We start from the raw sequence: 17,056 nt of genomic DNA on the forward strand, positions 1-17,056 counted from the left end.
AGTTATTCATCAAAATATTCTTATACGGAAAGAAATTAATCAGTGATAATCTGCACATCTTGAGAGACTTTTAGTGGTTGCGATGAAAGAAAGAAGAGCTGTAGGAAGTACTAGGTAGAAAGAGTTAGTCAATAAATTGAGTTTATTACGCTTGGTAGAATAGGCGGATAGATTGGCTAGGGGCATAGCTTTGGCGGAACTATGTCTATTGCAATTCCTGCCTTGTCGTTTTCCTCATCCATCTGTCTTACTTTCTCCATCCACTCTGTTTGGTTGTAGCAGGGCTCTGCTTTTTCGCTTACTTGCGCCTGGCTGCCCAAAGACCTTTTGAGTCTTTCTGATACTCCGAAATTCCTTTCACTTGAGTTAAATTCAATAGGGAACGGGTCGGCAGAAAATCTTCCGTTTATGCTTTCATAGTCCTGTAAATTTTCATTAAAAGACATGTGAGAGGGAACAGATGGGTGTGCATAGTGCGCACTCTTATCAACTGGCAGTCTATAGTGTTTTTCTGTTTCTTGCAGCGAATCAGCTGAAAAATCAATGCGCACATCCTCTGGGAGCGATCTTGCTGCTCTTACAGAGCTGGTTTCGCCCTTCTGGTCGTTGAATGAAACATTTTCTAGCTTTTCTGTTGGTGAAGGCGAGAATGTTTCTTTTTTCTCGAATTTGTTAGATAAATCACTGTCTAGATTTCTCTCTGGCAAAGCGTTTTTGAGTACCATCGACTTGTTCTCGAGATGATAGGCCCGAGAAATGAATATAATACCTGTTAGAAGGCATACAAGTCCCAGTGGCATTATAATTTGGTCACAACAATTTTTTATATATGATTGCCAATAAGAACCATTTTTTTTATTTCTTTCTCTTCTAGGAAACGAACGGTCAAATCCTCTGGCGGTCTGTCTGCCTTGGTTTGACTCGATATTAATAGACTCTACTGCATCACTGTTATAATCTGATAAGTCGTCTGAATCATTGCCATTTGGGTAGTATGTCGTGTCGTTGTATACCTGGCCGTTGTTTCTCTGCAACGCACTCCTGGAATTATTGAATCTAACGGTCGTTTCTGTGTTGTACGGAGTATATGCGCACTGGCTTATCGTTACCATCTTGATAATAGGCTTTATGACTATGAATAGCCCTCCAAAAAAAAGTATATAGCCTATATTTTTAAGCAGTTTAGGGTTTTTCATCAGCTCTGAATACATGGGTGAAAATTTTACTAATCTTTTTATTAATACTCGCAAGGGGATATATTTTAGGAAATTTAATGAATTTGCCTGCTTGGCTATATTACAATTGCAATCTCCTATTTAATTTCAGCCATTTTTAGACAATTTTATCCTGTATTTCCCTAAATGTACAGCTTAGTTCGCATTAAACCTTCTACTATTGCACGCGCTCTAGTGATGTGCATATCTAGTAGGTAGATTATCAGCAAAAAGAAAAATGAACTATCCTTGTGCGATGCGGCCGTAAAAGGAAAGTAAACAGATAATAATGATGAAATTAGCAGGATATTAATAATAAAATGTATGCAGGTTCTGACACAATGAAGAAATGATTCATATTGCTCTTATCCTGCACTGTGGTTTACTCTATGAGGGAATAGTCAATCCTAATGCATAAGCACGGACGCTGTCGTCCTCACATATTAAAAATAATATTGCATGGGTACTAAAATAAAAAATATTATACGTGTATGAAATTAATTTTAAGTGTACACGTTCTGTACCTGGTGGCCATTTTGGCAATTGTTGCAAGACACGCAGTCTCTCCAATTCTGCACAGGAGAAAGATAGAAACAGAGATGGAAAGCATAAAACAGAAGTACAACGAGTATGCCAGATATGCTGAAGAGAACACAGCAGAGATAGACGTAAAAACAGTGCGGATGCTCAGAGAGCTGGTTATATACAGCGATGTGCTAGGCTGTGCTGCTGTCAGCGGCTTGCTGGTGGACACAGAGAAAAAGAGCAGAGAGATACACAGGCTGTACGAAAAGCTAAACACAAAAATTAATATGCCGCATGCAATCCCATTGAAATACTCATTAGAGTGCAACTTGGGAATATTGTGCTCCTTGATTCTTCCCGCTGCTTTGGTGGTAATTACCAACTTAAAAGGACTTATCAAAAAGTATCCACTCAGACACTGTTTCACAAAACATATTTATGGAGAAAGAAGAAAAAATGGAAGAAAGCACTAGAGAAATGGAGGATGTAAAGAGAGAAAGTGAAATAAAAATAAAATTGGAAAAGAAAACAGAAGCAGCTGAGAGCGCAGGCGCAGTGAATATGTCCAAAGATCACAAGAAGGCGCTGAGCAACTTCCGAGACCAGGTGAGGTACAAGGACTACAAAGGGCTGATTAAAACTCTGAAGACGCTTGAAGAGATAATAAGAGCCCCGGAGAGGTACCACATAGAAGAGAAGTACAAGAATAGCTACAAAATGGTGCACGAGAACATTCTTCTTCTGAAAAATATTCTCATCAGCGATATCAAATACAGCGTGACAAACGAAAAAGGCCTGGATAAGAGCGCAGTTCTTCTTTCCACCATTCTCGCAGAAAAGTATGTCTCAGATGTGCAGAGATCAATTGTCACGTGGATGTCAAACTGTGTGCAGACAGAGCACATGAAAGACCTCCAGCGGCTTGAAAAGCTCTCGGAGGTTGAGTCAGCGCTAAACCGTCTTTTGATGATAAAAGATAGCATTGGCATAAAAACCGCGCATCTTCCCATCTGGTGGAATATTTCCAAAGTGATTTTGTGCGATCTTTCAGTGATTTTGAAAAACAAGCTGATCCGGGTGATGGACAGAGCAGAGTTCTCCTGCATCGAATACCTAGATGCCCTGAAAAGATGCATGGACTTCGAAACAACCTATCTTTCCTCATTAGGCAGGCGGTCTAACAACTCGCCTAGAGAAGTTTCTGTTCTTAAGCTGTCCGAAACATCGCCCACCCATTTGCGGCTGCTAGACGACATCTCAACCGAGCATCCAATGTGCAGCGAAGAAATAGAGTCGAATAGTTTGACTTTGGCGTTCATTCCGTACATCCACATCTACATAGAAAATGAAATCAAATCTCTTTCTGACAGAGTAATTCTCTTCTCAGGCTGCCAGGTGCACAGCACAACGTACAGTGTTTATACGCTGCTTACGCACACTCTGTCAAAGCTTGTGTACTTCAAATTCCCCAGTGTGGGATATTCTTTTCTCACAATAGTTGACAAAGCTGTCGCAAAAATCATAAAAAAATCAACATTCACCCAGGCAAGCAAAAACCTTCTGTCTGGAATAGAAACTGTATACTACATCCAGAAAATAACAGCAGAGATGCTTGAAAAGCTCCAGAAAACGTTTAACATCGCAGGAATCGACTCACCTGAAACAGAAGACGCGCTGAACGATCTGCTGCACCGAATATACGCATCATACATGCTTGGACTGCGCGATAGACTCGCATTCCTCAACAGAAAAGTTTTGAAGAGCCAAAAACTAGATAAACACTGCACTCCTTTTCTTAACGAGCTAATTTCAGAAGTCGAGTCAATGTCTACACTGTCCTTTACGCGATACGACTATCTGGTTAAAGAATGGCTGGACATGCTTGGCGAGTCTATTTTCCTGGCGCTTGTTGATGTTAAGTTCAATGCAGCGCAGGCTGAGCACATTCTCTACTTCATGAGCGCGCTTGAAGTTCCTCTTAAAAACACAATATTCGTAAAACTTCGTCTGGACATTCAGTACTCGATCTTTGACAAGATAAAAATATTCCTAAAACTTTTCCTGCTCGATCCTTCGCTGCCTGAGCTGTTTATTGAGAACTTCCACATGCTATCGAATGGCCTATTTGCATTCCATCAGGTGCTTAGCAAAATCCCCAAAAGACACCGTAAGACTCTTATAGCTGAGTTCAACAAAACATCAAGCCAGACCATTTAAATCGCGTTGTGCGATAAGGTCTAAAGATAGTACTGTGTAATAGATAAGTAAAATAAAGGAAAAGTGTACTTTTGTTCTTCTGATTTTATTTCTTGGCTATTTTTGAAATAAACTCTCTGGCCTCCATTGCTGCCATGCACCCTGTCCCTGCCTGAGAAATCATCTCTGTGCTGTTGTTCAGTATCTTCCCGCACTTAAAGACGAAATCTTGTGTGTTGCTCGTTTTTTCTATCTTTTTTAGTATCTCTTCCGTTGACACTATCAGTGTTCTTGCCAGTATTTCATCGTTTCCGTATATCCTAGCTGCGCCTTTTTCAATCACGATCTTTCTAATGTTTTCTTCGCTTTTTTCTACATTGAACTTCTCCAATTGTTGTTTTGTCTTGGCGTGGAAGCCTTCGTATGACCCTGTCTTGTACCCGAGATAGTTGTTGACACCGGACACCTCCACTGTCTCTTCAGGGCATGCAATTTGCAGAGTTTTGATGTTTGCCATCCCTGCATAAATAGCTGCGGTCATTGCTGAAATGTTCTTCCCCACTATAACTATATCGTACACTTTCATCCAAAATAAATTAGAAAATTATTGCAGAGTAATTTCATGTTTTCCAGACTTTTTTCCAGAAGGAGTGAGCTAGAATGGACGCTTACTCCGAAGAGATACAGCGACGAAAGAACAGAGCACTATTCAGGCAAAATATTCCTGCCTCAGATCTGTCTGGTTACTCTGATCTCTAAACAAGTCGACACTCCGTATATTTTCAAAATATCAGCACACAACAATATTTCCTACACACACGCCGGCGTGCAAGAGTTCATGGATGCGCCTGATGAAGTAATTTTGCCCAACTGGCTCTACGATCAGCTAGCACTGGATGGAACGCCCGTTGAAGTAAGCTGTGTTTCTCTTCCAAAAGGACAGTTTATCAGACTTCTTCCACAGAGCAAAGACTTCCTGGACATAGAGAACCCAAAGGCGTCATTGGAGGAGTCTCTCAGAAACTACCAGGTTCTCAGTGAAGGCGACACAATTTCTCTATACATACAAAGCGAGTTTAAGCACATACTTTTCACTGTAGCTGAAATACTCCCAAAAGGGCCAGGAATAAGCATAATAGACACAGATTTAGAGGTGGATTTTCTGCCTCCTGTGGACTATATAGAAGATAAATTAGAAGATGGAAGTTCACTCGTAAGAAAGACAGAAGATGGAGGAGTTACAATTGCAGATCCATTTTTTGCAGATAAAGAAGATGGCCTTGGGGTGGTCTTTATACAGAAATAAAAATAAAAAATTATACAAAGAATGAAGAGACAAGTAGGTTCTGTACTGAGTGTTTTGTTGGCCCTAGTGAGTGGTGCAGTGTGCTCAGCTGTTTTTTATCATAGTGCAGAGACTGGTGGAGTAGAAGAAGTAGATCCAGAGAAAAAGACTGGTCTAGCCAAACGGGAAGATAATGGACTGGAATGGATGGAAAATAACCTAAAATATTTGCAAGATAGGCTGTCAGAAAAGACGAAAAAAGCAAGAAGAGATGAGGGCACAGAGAATCTAGCAGATCAAAATGCGAATAATGGGATCTGCAGTGCGAGTAGCACTTCTTTTGAAGGTGTGTACGAGATTTACAACAGAAGATATTCTACATATATACTTTTAATGACAGAGCAATGTGATTTAGATGTAGATATAGTTCGGTTGTTTAACATAGGATATCCCCTGGTGGATAGGCTACTGGACAGTTTGTTTAAGATTGCATTTGACCTGAGAGATGGAGAGAGTATGGCTGAAGTGAAGTATGCTCCTGCAGAAGAGAGAATGGAAAAGTATACCAACTTACTTTCTCCAATACTAGAACATCTTTGGATAAAAAAAGCGGATTTTAAAAAAAGTATACGTCTTTTTATAAATTCAATTACAAAAAAGTTATCAGAAAAAAAGAACCGGAAGAGCACAGAGTATTTAAATTTATTTATAAAGCTAGCAGATAAGTACTTTTATAGGCTGTTTGTGGATGAGTCCGCCAGAGATAGATTTGCAAAGGCAAATAGGCTCCTTCTTAACATATACTACAAAGACATCGTGATAGACGAGATGGATAGTGCTCTGTACAATGCCCTTGATCTGCACATTATCTACACAGAGAACGTAAACTACTTTTTGCACAATGGTGTAGATAGGGTAGTATATGAATCAGTATATCCAAAGCTAAAAGAAAAGTGCAAGTTCATAAAAGAGCCCTCCAAGTCTTTCTTGTTCTCTGAATCCCTATGCAAAATTGTGGAGTACTACCATGAGACTAAAGACCACAGAGATTTAGAGGAGAGCGAAATATCCATCTGCAAGGAGCCATGCAAGGCACTAAACAACCCTGAGAGCTACACTCGAATTGTCCGCACAATGATGCAGCCGGTAGAAAATGACTCTTATGAGAGCGGAGATGTAAAAGAGCAGGAGAGACTGAAAGAGTACTACAGCACAGCAGTCCAAGGAACTCTAGAAGAGTACTACAGCATGGTTCCTTTCTTCTGGAAGATACACCCGCTGATGGACTATCTTTTGACATCCAACGTATTCTTTGGCAATTATATTGAAAAAGAGGGAAAAAAAGCATATGTTGACTTATTTATTGGAACAAAAAACATATCAGTAAATGTTCCCATCACACTCACTAACCTAGCCAAACTGTGCACACGCGATGTAGTGCATATATCCATTTCCAGTGCAGATATCTCCGATAGTGTAAGCGAGATAGTTGAATACCTTAAAAAAAGTGTAGATGTTCGCCTGGCACTCCAGCATACTTCCGATGAGAGCTCGTGCTATTGCTACTCCAGCTCAGAACAGGATGAAATATACCAATCTATCTACAGCAAAGTGCTTGACAGATCGTACACTGGTGCACATTCGATAAAAGTGGAAATATTTGAGTATATTTCCCTGTTCGTCCAAACCATGTCTATTTTTTTCAGCTGGATGTTCTACAACATGCTGCAATACTTTGTGGTTGCCAATGCAATAGTAAGAATATACATTACGCTCAGAAGAAAACACTCCTACCACATAAAAAGGCTGTTCAACCTGTTTTCAATGCTTCTGTGCATACTTGCCATAGTCTACAGCTGCAGCCTGGTTATAGTAACTCTGCATGAAACACAGTTGAACCATCTATTTCCCGTCTTGTACCATATTACACTCTCTGTAGTCACTGTTCTACTACTCTCTTGTTCTATGCTGTTTAATTTGAACAGATATTCGTTTGGAACCAAGGGAAGAATTTCATTTGTAATGAAAATTATTTCATACTCTCTGGCACTGGTCTGTGCTCTTATAACTCCTGTGCTATTTATTCTCGGAGACATAAATACCTACACCATGAATATTTGCAGGAACATGGGAGTGTTTAGCAGTGTACTGTTCTATGCTGGGGCATCGCTGGAGAAAGAAGGATGTGCTATTTCAAGAGGAGAAAGCGTTGATATGCACTACAAAATAAGAGTCATATCAGGGTCTGCTGTTCTAATGGGAATGTTCATCACCTTCTACACGAATAACAGATACATTGGTGTGCACGGCATCAACATAAACACCTCGTAGATAAACTATACAATTTGCTCTTCTAATATTTACAATAATATTCATATATTCATTTTCTACCTACTGCATCATCTACTGTATCACATAGCATTAGATCTGACAGTATGGCTTTTCCAGGACAAGATCTTCCTCTCTTCAGTATTTGTCGGTTATTTTCTATTCGCACATCTGAATAATCCATCCAGCCTATTCAACTCTTGTGATTCATTCAATTTCAGCGCACTATATCTCTTCTTGCTCCACTTCCATCCCGCATTCACACTTTCCTTCTGTGTTGAAGTTGTGGGAGTGCCTTGCCTCTTCTTTCAGTTTTGGTCTAAGGCTTCCCTTCAGCAGTAATAGCTTTTTTTTCAGCGTTTTTTGTTTTCTCTCTTTTCTTTTTTTTGCTCTGTTCATTTTTTCTTCCTCTATGTTCTCGTACTTTTCCTTTGAAACTTTTTCCACGTCCTCCTTTCTGTACAGAAGCATGGGCCTCCATCCTTCATTTTTTGGGTTTATCACTTCCATCTTCTGCATCCTTTTCAGGTCGTCTTTGCTGAGGAGATAGTCGCTTATTGCTGTGGTCTGTGTTATCAGCTCCAAGCCTCCCTTGCAGTTCTTGCAGTAGTTCACTTTGAAAGCCCGTCTGATCGACTGATCTACATCGTTTCCGTGGCAAACATCGCACGAGTATTCGTCATATATTGTAATTAGATCGTTTTTAGAATCATTTTTGTTTACATCCAGAGCTGCATTTTTTTTGCGTATGAACTCGTTCTTGTCTTCCATTCTCTGCGCTCTACTAGTTTTTCTTTTTTTTCGTCCCAGCATGAGTATTAGCATGAATGTTGAGTCTGTTATAATTGTGGGCAGCGGGCCTGCAGCATACTCAGCAGCCATTTACTGCAAAAAGTACAAGCCACTGATACTCGCAGGAGACTACAGCAGCTCAACACAGTACCCAGGCGGGCAGCTGACCACCACCACAGCGGTGGATAACTATCCAGGGTTTCCAGAGGGAATACAGGGCCCAGAGCTCGTCAGTATGTTTGAAGAGCATGCAACTGCGCACGCAAGAAAGGAAAATCTTTGGGTTAGCTCGATCACAAAAGACGAAGACCATTTTATCCTCAGAACAATCGAAGGAAACTTTATCACAAAAGCAGTGATAGTAGCCACAGGATCAGTTGCCAACAAGCTCATTGTGCCAGGTGTTGATAAGCTGTGGCAGAGAGGAATCAGCGCGTGTGCAACATGTGATGGATGGCTCTTCTCAGAGCAGATAGTTATGGTCGTTGGAGGAGGAGACACCGCGATGGAAGAGGTGCAGTATTTGTCGAACATTGCAAAAAAGGTAATATTGGTGCACAGATCAGACAAGTTCAGGGCCAGACCTGACTTACTCAACAAGATCCGAGAAATAGAAAACGTGGAAATAATCGAGTGGGCTGTGCTGGTGGAGGCCAAAGGAGAAACAAAGCTAAGCAGCGTGATCATACAGAATACGCAAAGCAAAGAAACACAGGAAATACCTGTGGAAGGGCTCTTTTTCGCAATAGGCCACACGCCCTCTACAGGTTTTTTGAAGACTCTCCAGGAGGAAACAAAGACAGCAATACTGGCAAGTGATGGATACATCAAAGCAAACAAAAAAACAATGGAAACAGAAATAAAAGGGTTGTATGCGGCAGGGGACGTGCAGGACAACAGGTACAGACAGGCAATAACTGCAGCATACTCAGGCATGCTAGCAGGAGAGTCAGTTGCCAGCTGGCTAGACACACAGAATCAATAAAAATAGTACTTGTTATTTCTACTCTAGGAGAGGCTAGTGAAGTTGATGTAAAAGTATTGAGATAATACTGATTTTTAATCCATAGTAAGCTCTTAAGATGCAGCAGCAGCTAGTAATGGATTGACCTGCATTCTTTGCCATCAAAAATCAAAAGAAGGCTGATAACAATATAACCTAAAAATGAACATCGCAAAGGCTGTTTAGATTATTTCCTAAACGGTAAAAGTATGCTATGTGCAGATAAAAATGATATCACCAGATATTCTACAAAAACAAGCAGAAAGAGCAGTGGATGTGTGCTAATCAAGAACTGTCTGTGTGTTTTACCACTCGCAGACTGCGTGGCGCAAATTGATAGTCTGTGCAAATAAAACTTATTTACAAAATTATTGTGTTTTTTATGGACTTACAAGAACGCGCAGTAATCGTGGGTGTTCAGCTGAAATCATCAACATACTCAAAAGACCGGCTGTCTGCTCTGAACGAAGCACTGGAGATAGTTAACGATGATAACTTAATCGGGGGAACAGAATTTCTTGACCCTTTAATATTTATACTGCAGAACACACCTGGAGCATGCGCAGACGAAGTGTTCAAAATTCTCAGCAGAATATTCACGGGGAAGAATGGAAGAGAGTTTACAAATATTTTTGTGAATAAAATAGGAGCGAGTTTCATAATAAATACAGTGCTGGAGACAGAAGAGATAAAGATAAGCGAAGAAGTAAAGGATGTGGTGTTCATAGTAATTAAACACAACAAAACCCTGATCATAGAAGAGCTTCTCCGAATGAACAAACACAGCGCACTCATTGACGAGTCGCTAAAGGGAAGAGAGACTCTCATAGAAATGCTCGTAGAGCTCGGAAGAGATTCGAACACGTTCAGAAAAATACTTATTTTCAACGAGTTTATCGACGGGCTGATGAAGCTGTCGTGCGATAAAAGCAGATCAATTGCAAGGTGCAGCATAAAATCGCTTGCTGAGCTAATGAACAGCGACATCTCTGTAGTAAACTACTTTTTCGAAATGCGCTGGAAAGAGTGGATGGTGTATGTGCTGAAAACACACCCAGAGCACGGGCTTAAGGTGGCCTACGCATTTTCAGAGTATCCAAAGTACAGAACTTTCTTATCTACCTTTTCAAACACGCTTTTTGAAATCAAAGACATTGCATCGCTATTTCTCCTTTCCTACACAGAAACAGCGCACACACCAGAGCTTGCAGAGCTAGTCAAGTCAGCATCAACGACAACATGTCCGTGCAAGCTGAATTTTGTCCTTGGATCGTATGCTAACATAGCAGCCACAGGAAAGGTCGCAGAAAAAGAGGTGGGATCAATCGAGTTTTTTGGAGTCATATCAAACTTTTCTGTGGAAATCGATGATCTGGAGATTACCACATTTCTGGCTTCATTTTCGTCTCTTCAGACCATGCCCGTCAATGAGTCCCTGCTTTTCCTCAAGACAGGCATTGCCATTGCGCTCAGAAAAGAGTCTGAGATAATATTCCTGCCAGAGGTGCTTCTGTCTCTGCGAGAGTATCTGCAAAATGACTCATTGCTTGCAGACACGAGAGTGCTTATATCATTTTGGCTGTTTTTAGGGTATATTTATCACAAGGACAAGCCGTCTTTTCTCGATTCTATTTTCAACAATTTTCATGAGAGTGTTCTTCCCCTTTCTCTTCGATTCCTCACTTCTCTGACACACCCAGCATACAATCTGCAGTGCCAGGAGGGAGAGTGCACACGATGCTACTTCCTGCAGCTGACAACGCCTGATGTCATTCCGCACTCTATCGCGCTGCTAACCCAGCTGCTATGGGTGCCTAGCTCGCTCCATTCTCTGATATTTTCTAAGTTTTCCATGTTTTTCAGGGATCCTCAGGTCCCGCCTCCCCCAGAGATTAAAACGCCTCCTGCACAGACAGACAGCGAGCCCACGCCAGCTGCTGAAGTAACACCAGCACCAAATACTCCCCCCTCCCCCACTAAATCGCCAACCACAGGAATATTTGACCTGTAAGCAGAGCAGCAATATTTTACCACTAGTTTTACTCTTCGTGCACTCTAATAAAAAATAAAGTCTACCATCATCTTATAAATAAATAGCAGTTACTGTTTATAATTGAAATTATCACACTAGCACACGCATAAAGCAAAATAAAGCAGCAGATAAGCAGGAGACACACAGCTACTGTATTGTACCTCCTGTACTTTACCATCTTATTGGGGAATTAGCTCAGTGGTAGAGCGTGTGCTTCGCATGTACAAGGTCCCGAGTTCGATCCTTGGATTCTCCATTTTTATCCCCTTGCACTTCTTCATCAGCTCTCTACCTCTAGTTGCTACCAGACTTTATTCCTGCAATGCTCTTTACTTCGCTATCCTCTGATCTGCAGAGCAGCCAAAGAGCACTCAAAAGTGCAGATATCCAGCGATAAGAGTAGCAAGTGAGTCTGCCAATTCCACTGAGCACGGTTAGTCATTAAATAGTGTATTTATTTATTTATTATTCTATGGCTACAGCCTCTTCCGTATTATCCTCTTTCTTTCTGTGCGAGATTATCTCCTCCAGAGACTCCTCCACGTAGTTGGACAGCACATTTCCCAAAACAGCTGCTCTCTTCACTTCTTCTGCCTCCAGCTCCAGTATCATTCCTGTGATCTTTTTTGCAAACTCTTCTTCGTTCCTGAATCCAGCGAGTGCTATCTTCTCGGTGTAGTTCGGTGCGAGGGAGAGAATCAGGGTGTACAGCTCGTATCCTGTTGCGTTCGCATTGTCCTGCGGGGCTGCTGCGGCCTTCTTTTTCCCCTTCCCAGCGCCTGCTGCGCTGCTGTACGCGTTGTTGTACATGTTGATGGCAACTTTTTCCATTTCTCGGGTTTTTTTGCTCTTGAAGAACGTCACGTCAAGCACCTGCCCGCCAAACTCTGTTTTTCCGCTCTGCTCCACGGCCTTTGCAGCCTTCTCTGCCTCTTCGTAGCATATGTATGCGTACGATCTGTTGTTTTTCACGTCTGTTCCTATTTTGTGCGTGACTATCTTTCCAAATTGCTCAAAGTGTTTGATCACCTCTTTTTCGTCCACTGTTCCAGGAAGGTTTGTAACGTAGACATTGCGCCTGTACGCTCCTTGGTCCTGGGAGGAGTGTGCGAACTGCTCTGTCATCTCAACGACTCTCTCGTTCTTGGGCTTGGCTCTTTGCACGTACAGCTTGGGAATGTGCGCAGACTCTTTTCCTTCACCGCTAATTTCACCAGAAGCGGTGGCATCTACTGCATCGCCAATGGACTTTAAGTCAATGCGGCTCTCTTTTCCGCTTTTCTTGCTCTCTGCGCGGGAGAGTGATGGGAACGGCTTGTCGTGCAGATTTTTGATTGCTTCTTCAGCCATCTCGTGTGTTTTGTAGTTGGCAAACACGTACCCTTTGAGCTCCCCCGAGTCTGTCTGCGGCGCAAGGAAGGATGTCAGCTCTCCGTACTGCTGCAGCACCTCTCTGATCTCCTCCTCTGCGGTCTCTTTGGGGAAGTTTTTCACGTAGACATTTGTAAATATTTTTTCTATGTCTTCTTTTTTCTTTTCTCTCTGGTCGTTTGGGATGCACTGGATTGCTGCCAGCTTCTTTCCCTGGAGAGTGATTTTGTTGATCATGTTTATCGCCAGCTCTGCTACCTTTGGGTCCTTGTACTGGATGTATCCTATGCCGCTGCACTCTCCAAGGCTGTTCTTCTGGACTTTGCAGCTCACAATATTTCCGAAAATGATAAAAGTATCGTAGAGTGTTTGATTGTCTGTTTCTTTCGGGAGATTCTTGATCACGATGTTTCCCTCTCTGTTCCCCGAGACGCTTTCTTTGTCCAGCGGCATCACTCGTATTTCTGTGCCGTTGAAGTCGTAGAAGTTAAATGATTCGATGGCCAGCGGAACCGACGACTCGTCAAAGAATGTCACGTACGCGTAGCACTTGTTTTTCACCACTGAGGCTTCCTTTCGCGGGATTATTATCGTGTAGACCTGGCCTACTTTGGAGAACATTTGGTACAGCTCCGATTCGTTCACTGTGGTGGGAAGATCTCCAACATATATCGAGTTGTGTCTTCCGATCTGCCCTTCCTTTTTCTCTTTCTGTGCATCTTCAATATTCATTTTGCAAAAAAAGAAAATTGTAAATTTATTATGTTCAAAATTATTCCAGCAGCGGGTGAAATGGGATCAAATACTGCTGCAGTGTGGAGAAAAAAGGAGGCTTACATCCCGAGACAGTGCTAGCTGATAAAGAAAAGATCCTGCAGAGGATTTCTCTGCTAGATATTGGCGTAGATGGAGCGAGTGCAGTGCCAATAAGTTTGTTGATGGGTGTGCAAAGTGCCAGTGCATACGAGTATTTCTCGGGAGATTCGCTTATAATCTTTTGTATTTATTTATCTTAATAGGCTGTATAGGAACAAGAAAATCAGCAAAATAATTCCTAACTTATTCGTTATTTCTATCTGCTGCAGTGGAGTCTGTGTGAACTGGGCGTTTCTGAAAGGATAGAAATGGGCTCCAAAGGGCCCCGAGGAGAACTGCGCGCCTCCTCCATTCATGTGCATGCACCACTTGATAAACTGCTCCAGCTCGTCCTGCGTCATGTTCCCGCCCTCTGGCCTTCTCGTAAAATTTCTGTAGTTCTCGGTGTATCTGTGTTTTGGCTTATCGTCTGTTAGATCTTCGTATGCTTTTCTGAGGATAATGAAAGCCTCTGATGCTTTTGGGCTTGGGTTCCTGTCCGGATGGATTTTCACGGCCAATCTCTTGTAGCTGCTTCTGATCTGCTCTTTCGTGCTGCCTTCGGGAACATTCAGCACTTTGTAGCTGTTTTCTTTGTTCCGGATAATTCTTGCTATGTCATCCATGCTAAAATTTTAGAAAAATATAAACCGAACTTTATTCGGCACAAAAATAAAAATAGCGCAGGAAATTCGCGCAGCCTCAGCGGCAACAGTGCTTTGATTAAATTGAGAGTTTATTGATCTGATTTAATTTAACCGAATAAGTCTAGGTCAGCTCCTGAGCTTTCTTCTTCTGACTCTTCTACTTCTTCTTTCTTCTCTTCCACTGCCTGTGCAGCAGAGCCGGATGCTGCCTGCACAGATCCGCCGATTGGGTTCTCAATGATGCTCTGGATCTGCTCGCTGGACAGCTTGCTGAACAGCTCTGCAAGGTACGAGTCTATGTTGACGCCCAGGTAGTTTCCTACCTCCTTGATTTTGTTTTCTGTTACATCCTTTCCTAGGGAGTGGAGTAATAATGTTGTTAGTACGCATATTTCTTTTTGTTCGATCATCTTCAGCAGTTTAACTTATATAAGAGCTTAAAGGCAAGGGGTTAAAATTTTCACTTTTAAATATTCTAAAATAAATAAATTCTCGGATGTCCTCTGAGTAAAAATAAAAGCAGACTGCAAATAAACTGTCCTAGCAGACAGAACTAAAAGTTTTTATGGGTAGCAGATATTTATGGGCTGGGGAAAGACTGGGAGAGAACCCTGCAGAGGTAATTGCATGAAATAATGTTTCACTTTCCATTGGCGTTTCATCTATCACTATAATAAATAAACAGGCCATGCATAAAACACAGACACATCCAGTAAATATGCAGAGAAAGAACCCAGTGGTGGACGATTATTGGAAATCCGTATTGAACTATGTATCATCCTCGCTATACAAAGACAACGCTCTTCCTCTTGCGAGAATAAAAAGGCTGATGAAGGTCGAGCAGGAGGTGAGCAAGGTTGCAAGCGAGGTGCCTCTTTTGTTCTCCCGAATCACCGAGATATTCATCGAAGAGCTGACCCTGCGCGCATGGCAGTACACCGAAAAAGGAAAAAGAAGAATTCTGCAGCGAAGCGACATCTGCTCAGCAGCGAAGTCCTCCGACATTTTTGACTTCCTGATATACCTCATGCCGCGCGGCACGGGAATAGTGGAGCTGAACATAAACACGCAGCCAAAGTACAAATACTAGCAAAGAAGATCGAAAGACAAATAGGAAATTTAATTAATCAGAATAAATACGAACAATAACTATAGCATTAATCAGCAGAAAGAAGCTGCAGAATAGAAAGAATAAATTTCAATAAGTTATTACTGCCATACCATTAATTTCAGAGCTTTTGCCTTGCACTTCTATCTATTCCTTGCTTTCTTCTGTTGTTGTCTTGATTGTGTAGTATTTGTTTAGAATGCTGTCTGGGATTCTGTTCAGCAGCTCCTTGGGGAAGATCCTGAGCAGCCTCCACGCCAGATCCAGCGACTCTGTTATCGTTCTGTTTTCGTCTTTTCTCTGGCTGATAAACTCTTTTTCAAAGTTTTCAACAAACTCAATGACCAGCTTGTCTTCCATTGAGAGAGACTCTTCGCCCACCACAGACTTCATGGAGAGCGCCTCCTTCCCCACTGCGTACTTCGAGTACAGCTGGCTCGATACGTCTGAGTGATCATCTCGTGTCATGTTCTCTCCAATTGCTGATTTCATCAGTCTCGACAAAGAAGGAAGAACATTGATGGGAGGGTATATCTGTCTGTTGTGCAGTGTTCTGTCGATGTATATCTGTCCCTCAGTGATGTATCCCGTGAGATCAGGGATGGGGTGCGTGATGTCATCGTTTGGCATCGTAAGAATTGGTATTTGCGTGATCGATCCATCCACGCCTGCGATGCGCCCTGCTCTCTCGTATATCGTAGACAGATCGGTGTACATGTACCCAGGATATCCTCTTCTTCCAGGCACCTCCTCTCTTGCTGCGCTCACCTCTCTCAGGGCATCTGCGTACGAGCTCATATCTGTCATGATCATAAGAACGTGTTTTCCCGTTGTGTATGCCAGATACTCAGCTGCAGTGAGGGCAAAGCGCGGAGTGATGATTCTTTCTATGGTGGGATCATTTGCCAAATTGAGATAGAGCACAGTTCGATCAAGCACTCCGCTTTGCTCAAACTCGTTCCTGAAAAATTGTGCTGTCTCTGCATTCACTCCCATTGCAGCAAAAACAATCGAGAAATTGTCGTTACTTCTATCCACCGTGCTTTTGTTGTTGACTAATCCTGCCTGTCTGCATATCTGCGCAGCTACTTCATTGTGCGGCAGTCCTGCACCGCTGAAGATCGGTATCTTCTGTCCTCTCGCTACTGAGTTCATTACGTCAATTGCAGATATTCCTGTCTGCACCATTTCCTCTGGGTATATTCTTGCGTACGGGTTTATTGGCTGGCCTTCTATGTCCAGATAGTCTTCTGCAACTATCTTTGGCCCTCCGTCTATGGGAATGCCTGTGCTGTTGAACGTGCGCCCTAGCAGATCTTCTGAAACCGCCATTTTCATTGTTTCACCTGTAAACTCGGCGCAGGTGTGTTTGGTGTCTATTCCTGCAGTTCCTTCAAAGACCTGAATGACTGCTTTCTTGCCGCACACTTCCAAAACCTTTCCTGTGCGCTTGCTTCCATCAGGAAGAGTTAGCTGGACTATTTCTGCGTATTTTGGGGCCTTCACATTGTCCATTATGACCAGAGGACCGTTCACACTCGATACGGTCCTGTATGTTGTCGTTGGGGGAAGACACGAGTCTTTCAGTGCTTGCACATGCTCAGCGAAAGCTTCATAATTTTGCATTTATGAAAATATTTGTTCGGGTTTATTTAAAATGGCAATTTGTTTCTGCGATGACGCAATACGTAAATATTGGA

General features: G+C 42.2%; 14 protein-coding genes across 14 annotated transcripts; 7 read left to right on the forward strand and 7 right to left on the reverse strand.

The window, feature by feature from the left end:
- Nucleotides 1–176: 176 nt before the first annotated feature.
- On the reverse strand, nt 177–1,211 carry NEMIN01_1587 (uncharacterized protein; the record flags this gene model as incomplete). The annotated part of the gene is made up of 1 exon (XM_051477529.1): nt 177–1,211. One exon carries the CDS (start codon nt 1,209–1,211, stop codon nt 177–179), a length of 1,035 nt encoding a protein of 344 aa, XP_051333489.1.
- A 494-nt stretch (nt 1,212–1,705) lies between these two features.
- Nucleotides 1,706–2,212, forward strand: NEMIN01_1588 (uncharacterized protein; the record flags this gene model as incomplete). Its single annotated transcript, XM_051477530.1, has 1 exon — nt 1,706–2,212. One exon carries the CDS (start codon nt 1,706–1,708, stop codon nt 2,210–2,212), a length of 507 nt encoding a protein of 168 aa, XP_051333490.1.
- NEMIN01_1589 (uncharacterized protein) lies at nt 2,178–3,956 on the forward strand (the record flags this gene model as incomplete). The annotated part of the gene is made up of 1 exon (XM_051477531.1): nt 2,178–3,956. The coding sequence occupies one exon, from the start codon at nt 2,178–2,180 to the stop codon at nt 3,954–3,956; it is 1,779 nt and encodes a 592-aa protein (XP_051333491.1).
- Nucleotides 3,957–4,041: 85 nt separating this feature from the next.
- Nucleotides 4,042–4,521, reverse strand: NEMIN01_1590 (uncharacterized protein; the record flags this gene model as incomplete). Its single annotated transcript, XM_051477532.1, has 1 exon — nt 4,042–4,521. The coding sequence occupies one exon, from the start codon at nt 4,519–4,521 to the stop codon at nt 4,042–4,044; it is 480 nt and encodes a 159-aa protein (XP_051333492.1).
- A 36-nt stretch (nt 4,522–4,557) lies between these two features.
- On the forward strand, nt 4,558–5,241 carry NEMIN01_1591 (ubiquitin fusion degradation protein 1; the record flags this gene model as incomplete). The annotated part of the gene is made up of 1 exon (XM_051477533.1): nt 4,558–5,241. One exon carries the CDS (start codon nt 4,558–4,560, stop codon nt 5,239–5,241), a length of 684 nt encoding a protein of 227 aa, XP_051333493.1.
- Nucleotides 5,242–5,262: 21 nt separating this feature from the next.
- NEMIN01_1592 (uncharacterized protein) lies at nt 5,263–7,551 on the forward strand (the record flags this gene model as incomplete). Its single annotated transcript, XM_051477534.1, has 1 exon — nt 5,263–7,551. One exon carries the CDS (start codon nt 5,263–5,265, stop codon nt 7,549–7,551), a length of 2,289 nt encoding a protein of 762 aa, XP_051333494.1.
- Nucleotides 7,552–7,773: 222 nt separating this feature from the next.
- NEMIN01_1593 (DNA-repair protein complementing XP-A cells) lies at nt 7,774–8,319 on the reverse strand (the record flags this gene model as incomplete). Its single annotated transcript, XM_051477535.1, has 1 exon — nt 7,774–8,319. One exon carries the CDS (start codon nt 8,317–8,319, stop codon nt 7,774–7,776), a length of 546 nt encoding a protein of 181 aa, XP_051333495.1.
- Nucleotides 8,320–8,359: 40 nt separating this feature from the next.
- Nucleotides 8,360–9,325, forward strand: NEMIN01_1594 (thioredoxin reductase (NADPH); the record flags this gene model as incomplete). Its single annotated transcript, XM_051477536.1, has 1 exon — nt 8,360–9,325. The coding sequence occupies one exon, from the start codon at nt 8,360–8,362 to the stop codon at nt 9,323–9,325; it is 966 nt and encodes a 321-aa protein (XP_051333496.1).
- A 400-nt stretch (nt 9,326–9,725) lies between these two features.
- On the forward strand, nt 9,726–11,354 carry NEMIN01_1595 (uncharacterized protein; the record flags this gene model as incomplete). The annotated part of the gene is made up of 1 exon (XM_051477537.1): nt 9,726–11,354. The coding sequence occupies one exon, from the start codon at nt 9,726–9,728 to the stop codon at nt 11,352–11,354; it is 1,629 nt and encodes a 542-aa protein (XP_051333497.1).
- Nucleotides 11,355–11,840: 486 nt separating this feature from the next.
- Nucleotides 11,841–13,478, reverse strand: NEMIN01_1596 (polyadenylate-binding protein; the record flags this gene model as incomplete). The annotated part of the gene is made up of 1 exon (XM_051477538.1): nt 11,841–13,478. One exon carries the CDS (start codon nt 13,476–13,478, stop codon nt 11,841–11,843), a length of 1,638 nt encoding a protein of 545 aa, XP_051333498.1.
- A 275-nt stretch (nt 13,479–13,753) lies between these two features.
- On the reverse strand, nt 13,754–14,227 carry NEMIN01_1597 (uncharacterized protein; the record flags this gene model as incomplete). The annotated part of the gene is made up of 1 exon (XM_051477539.1): nt 13,754–14,227. The coding sequence occupies one exon, from the start codon at nt 14,225–14,227 to the stop codon at nt 13,754–13,756; it is 474 nt and encodes a 157-aa protein (XP_051333499.1).
- A 128-nt stretch (nt 14,228–14,355) lies between these two features.
- On the reverse strand, nt 14,356–14,658 carry NEMIN01_1598 (large subunit ribosomal protein LP1; the record flags this gene model as incomplete). The annotated part of the gene is made up of 1 exon (XM_051477540.1): nt 14,356–14,658. One exon carries the CDS (start codon nt 14,656–14,658, stop codon nt 14,356–14,358), a length of 303 nt encoding a protein of 100 aa, XP_051333500.1.
- Nucleotides 14,659–14,936: 278 nt separating this feature from the next.
- On the forward strand, nt 14,937–15,338 carry NEMIN01_1599 (nuclear transcription factor Y, gamma; the record flags this gene model as incomplete). Its single annotated transcript, XM_051477541.1, has 1 exon — nt 14,937–15,338. The coding sequence occupies one exon, from the start codon at nt 14,937–14,939 to the stop codon at nt 15,336–15,338; it is 402 nt and encodes a 133-aa protein (XP_051333501.1).
- Nucleotides 15,339–15,503: 165 nt separating this feature from the next.
- On the reverse strand, nt 15,504–16,982 carry NEMIN01_1600 (V-type H+-transporting ATPase subunit B; the record flags this gene model as incomplete). Its single annotated transcript, XM_051477542.1, has 1 exon — nt 15,504–16,982. The coding sequence occupies one exon, from the start codon at nt 16,980–16,982 to the stop codon at nt 15,504–15,506; it is 1,479 nt and encodes a 492-aa protein (XP_051333502.1).
- Nucleotides 16,983–17,056: the final 74 nt, after the last annotated feature.

The sequence above is a fragment of the Nematocida minor genome (assembly GCF_024244105.1).
Source record: "Nematocida minor strain JUm1510 chromosome Unknown 7904, whole genome shotgun sequence".
Taxonomy (NCBI): Eukaryota; Fungi; Microsporidia; genus Nematocida; species Nematocida minor.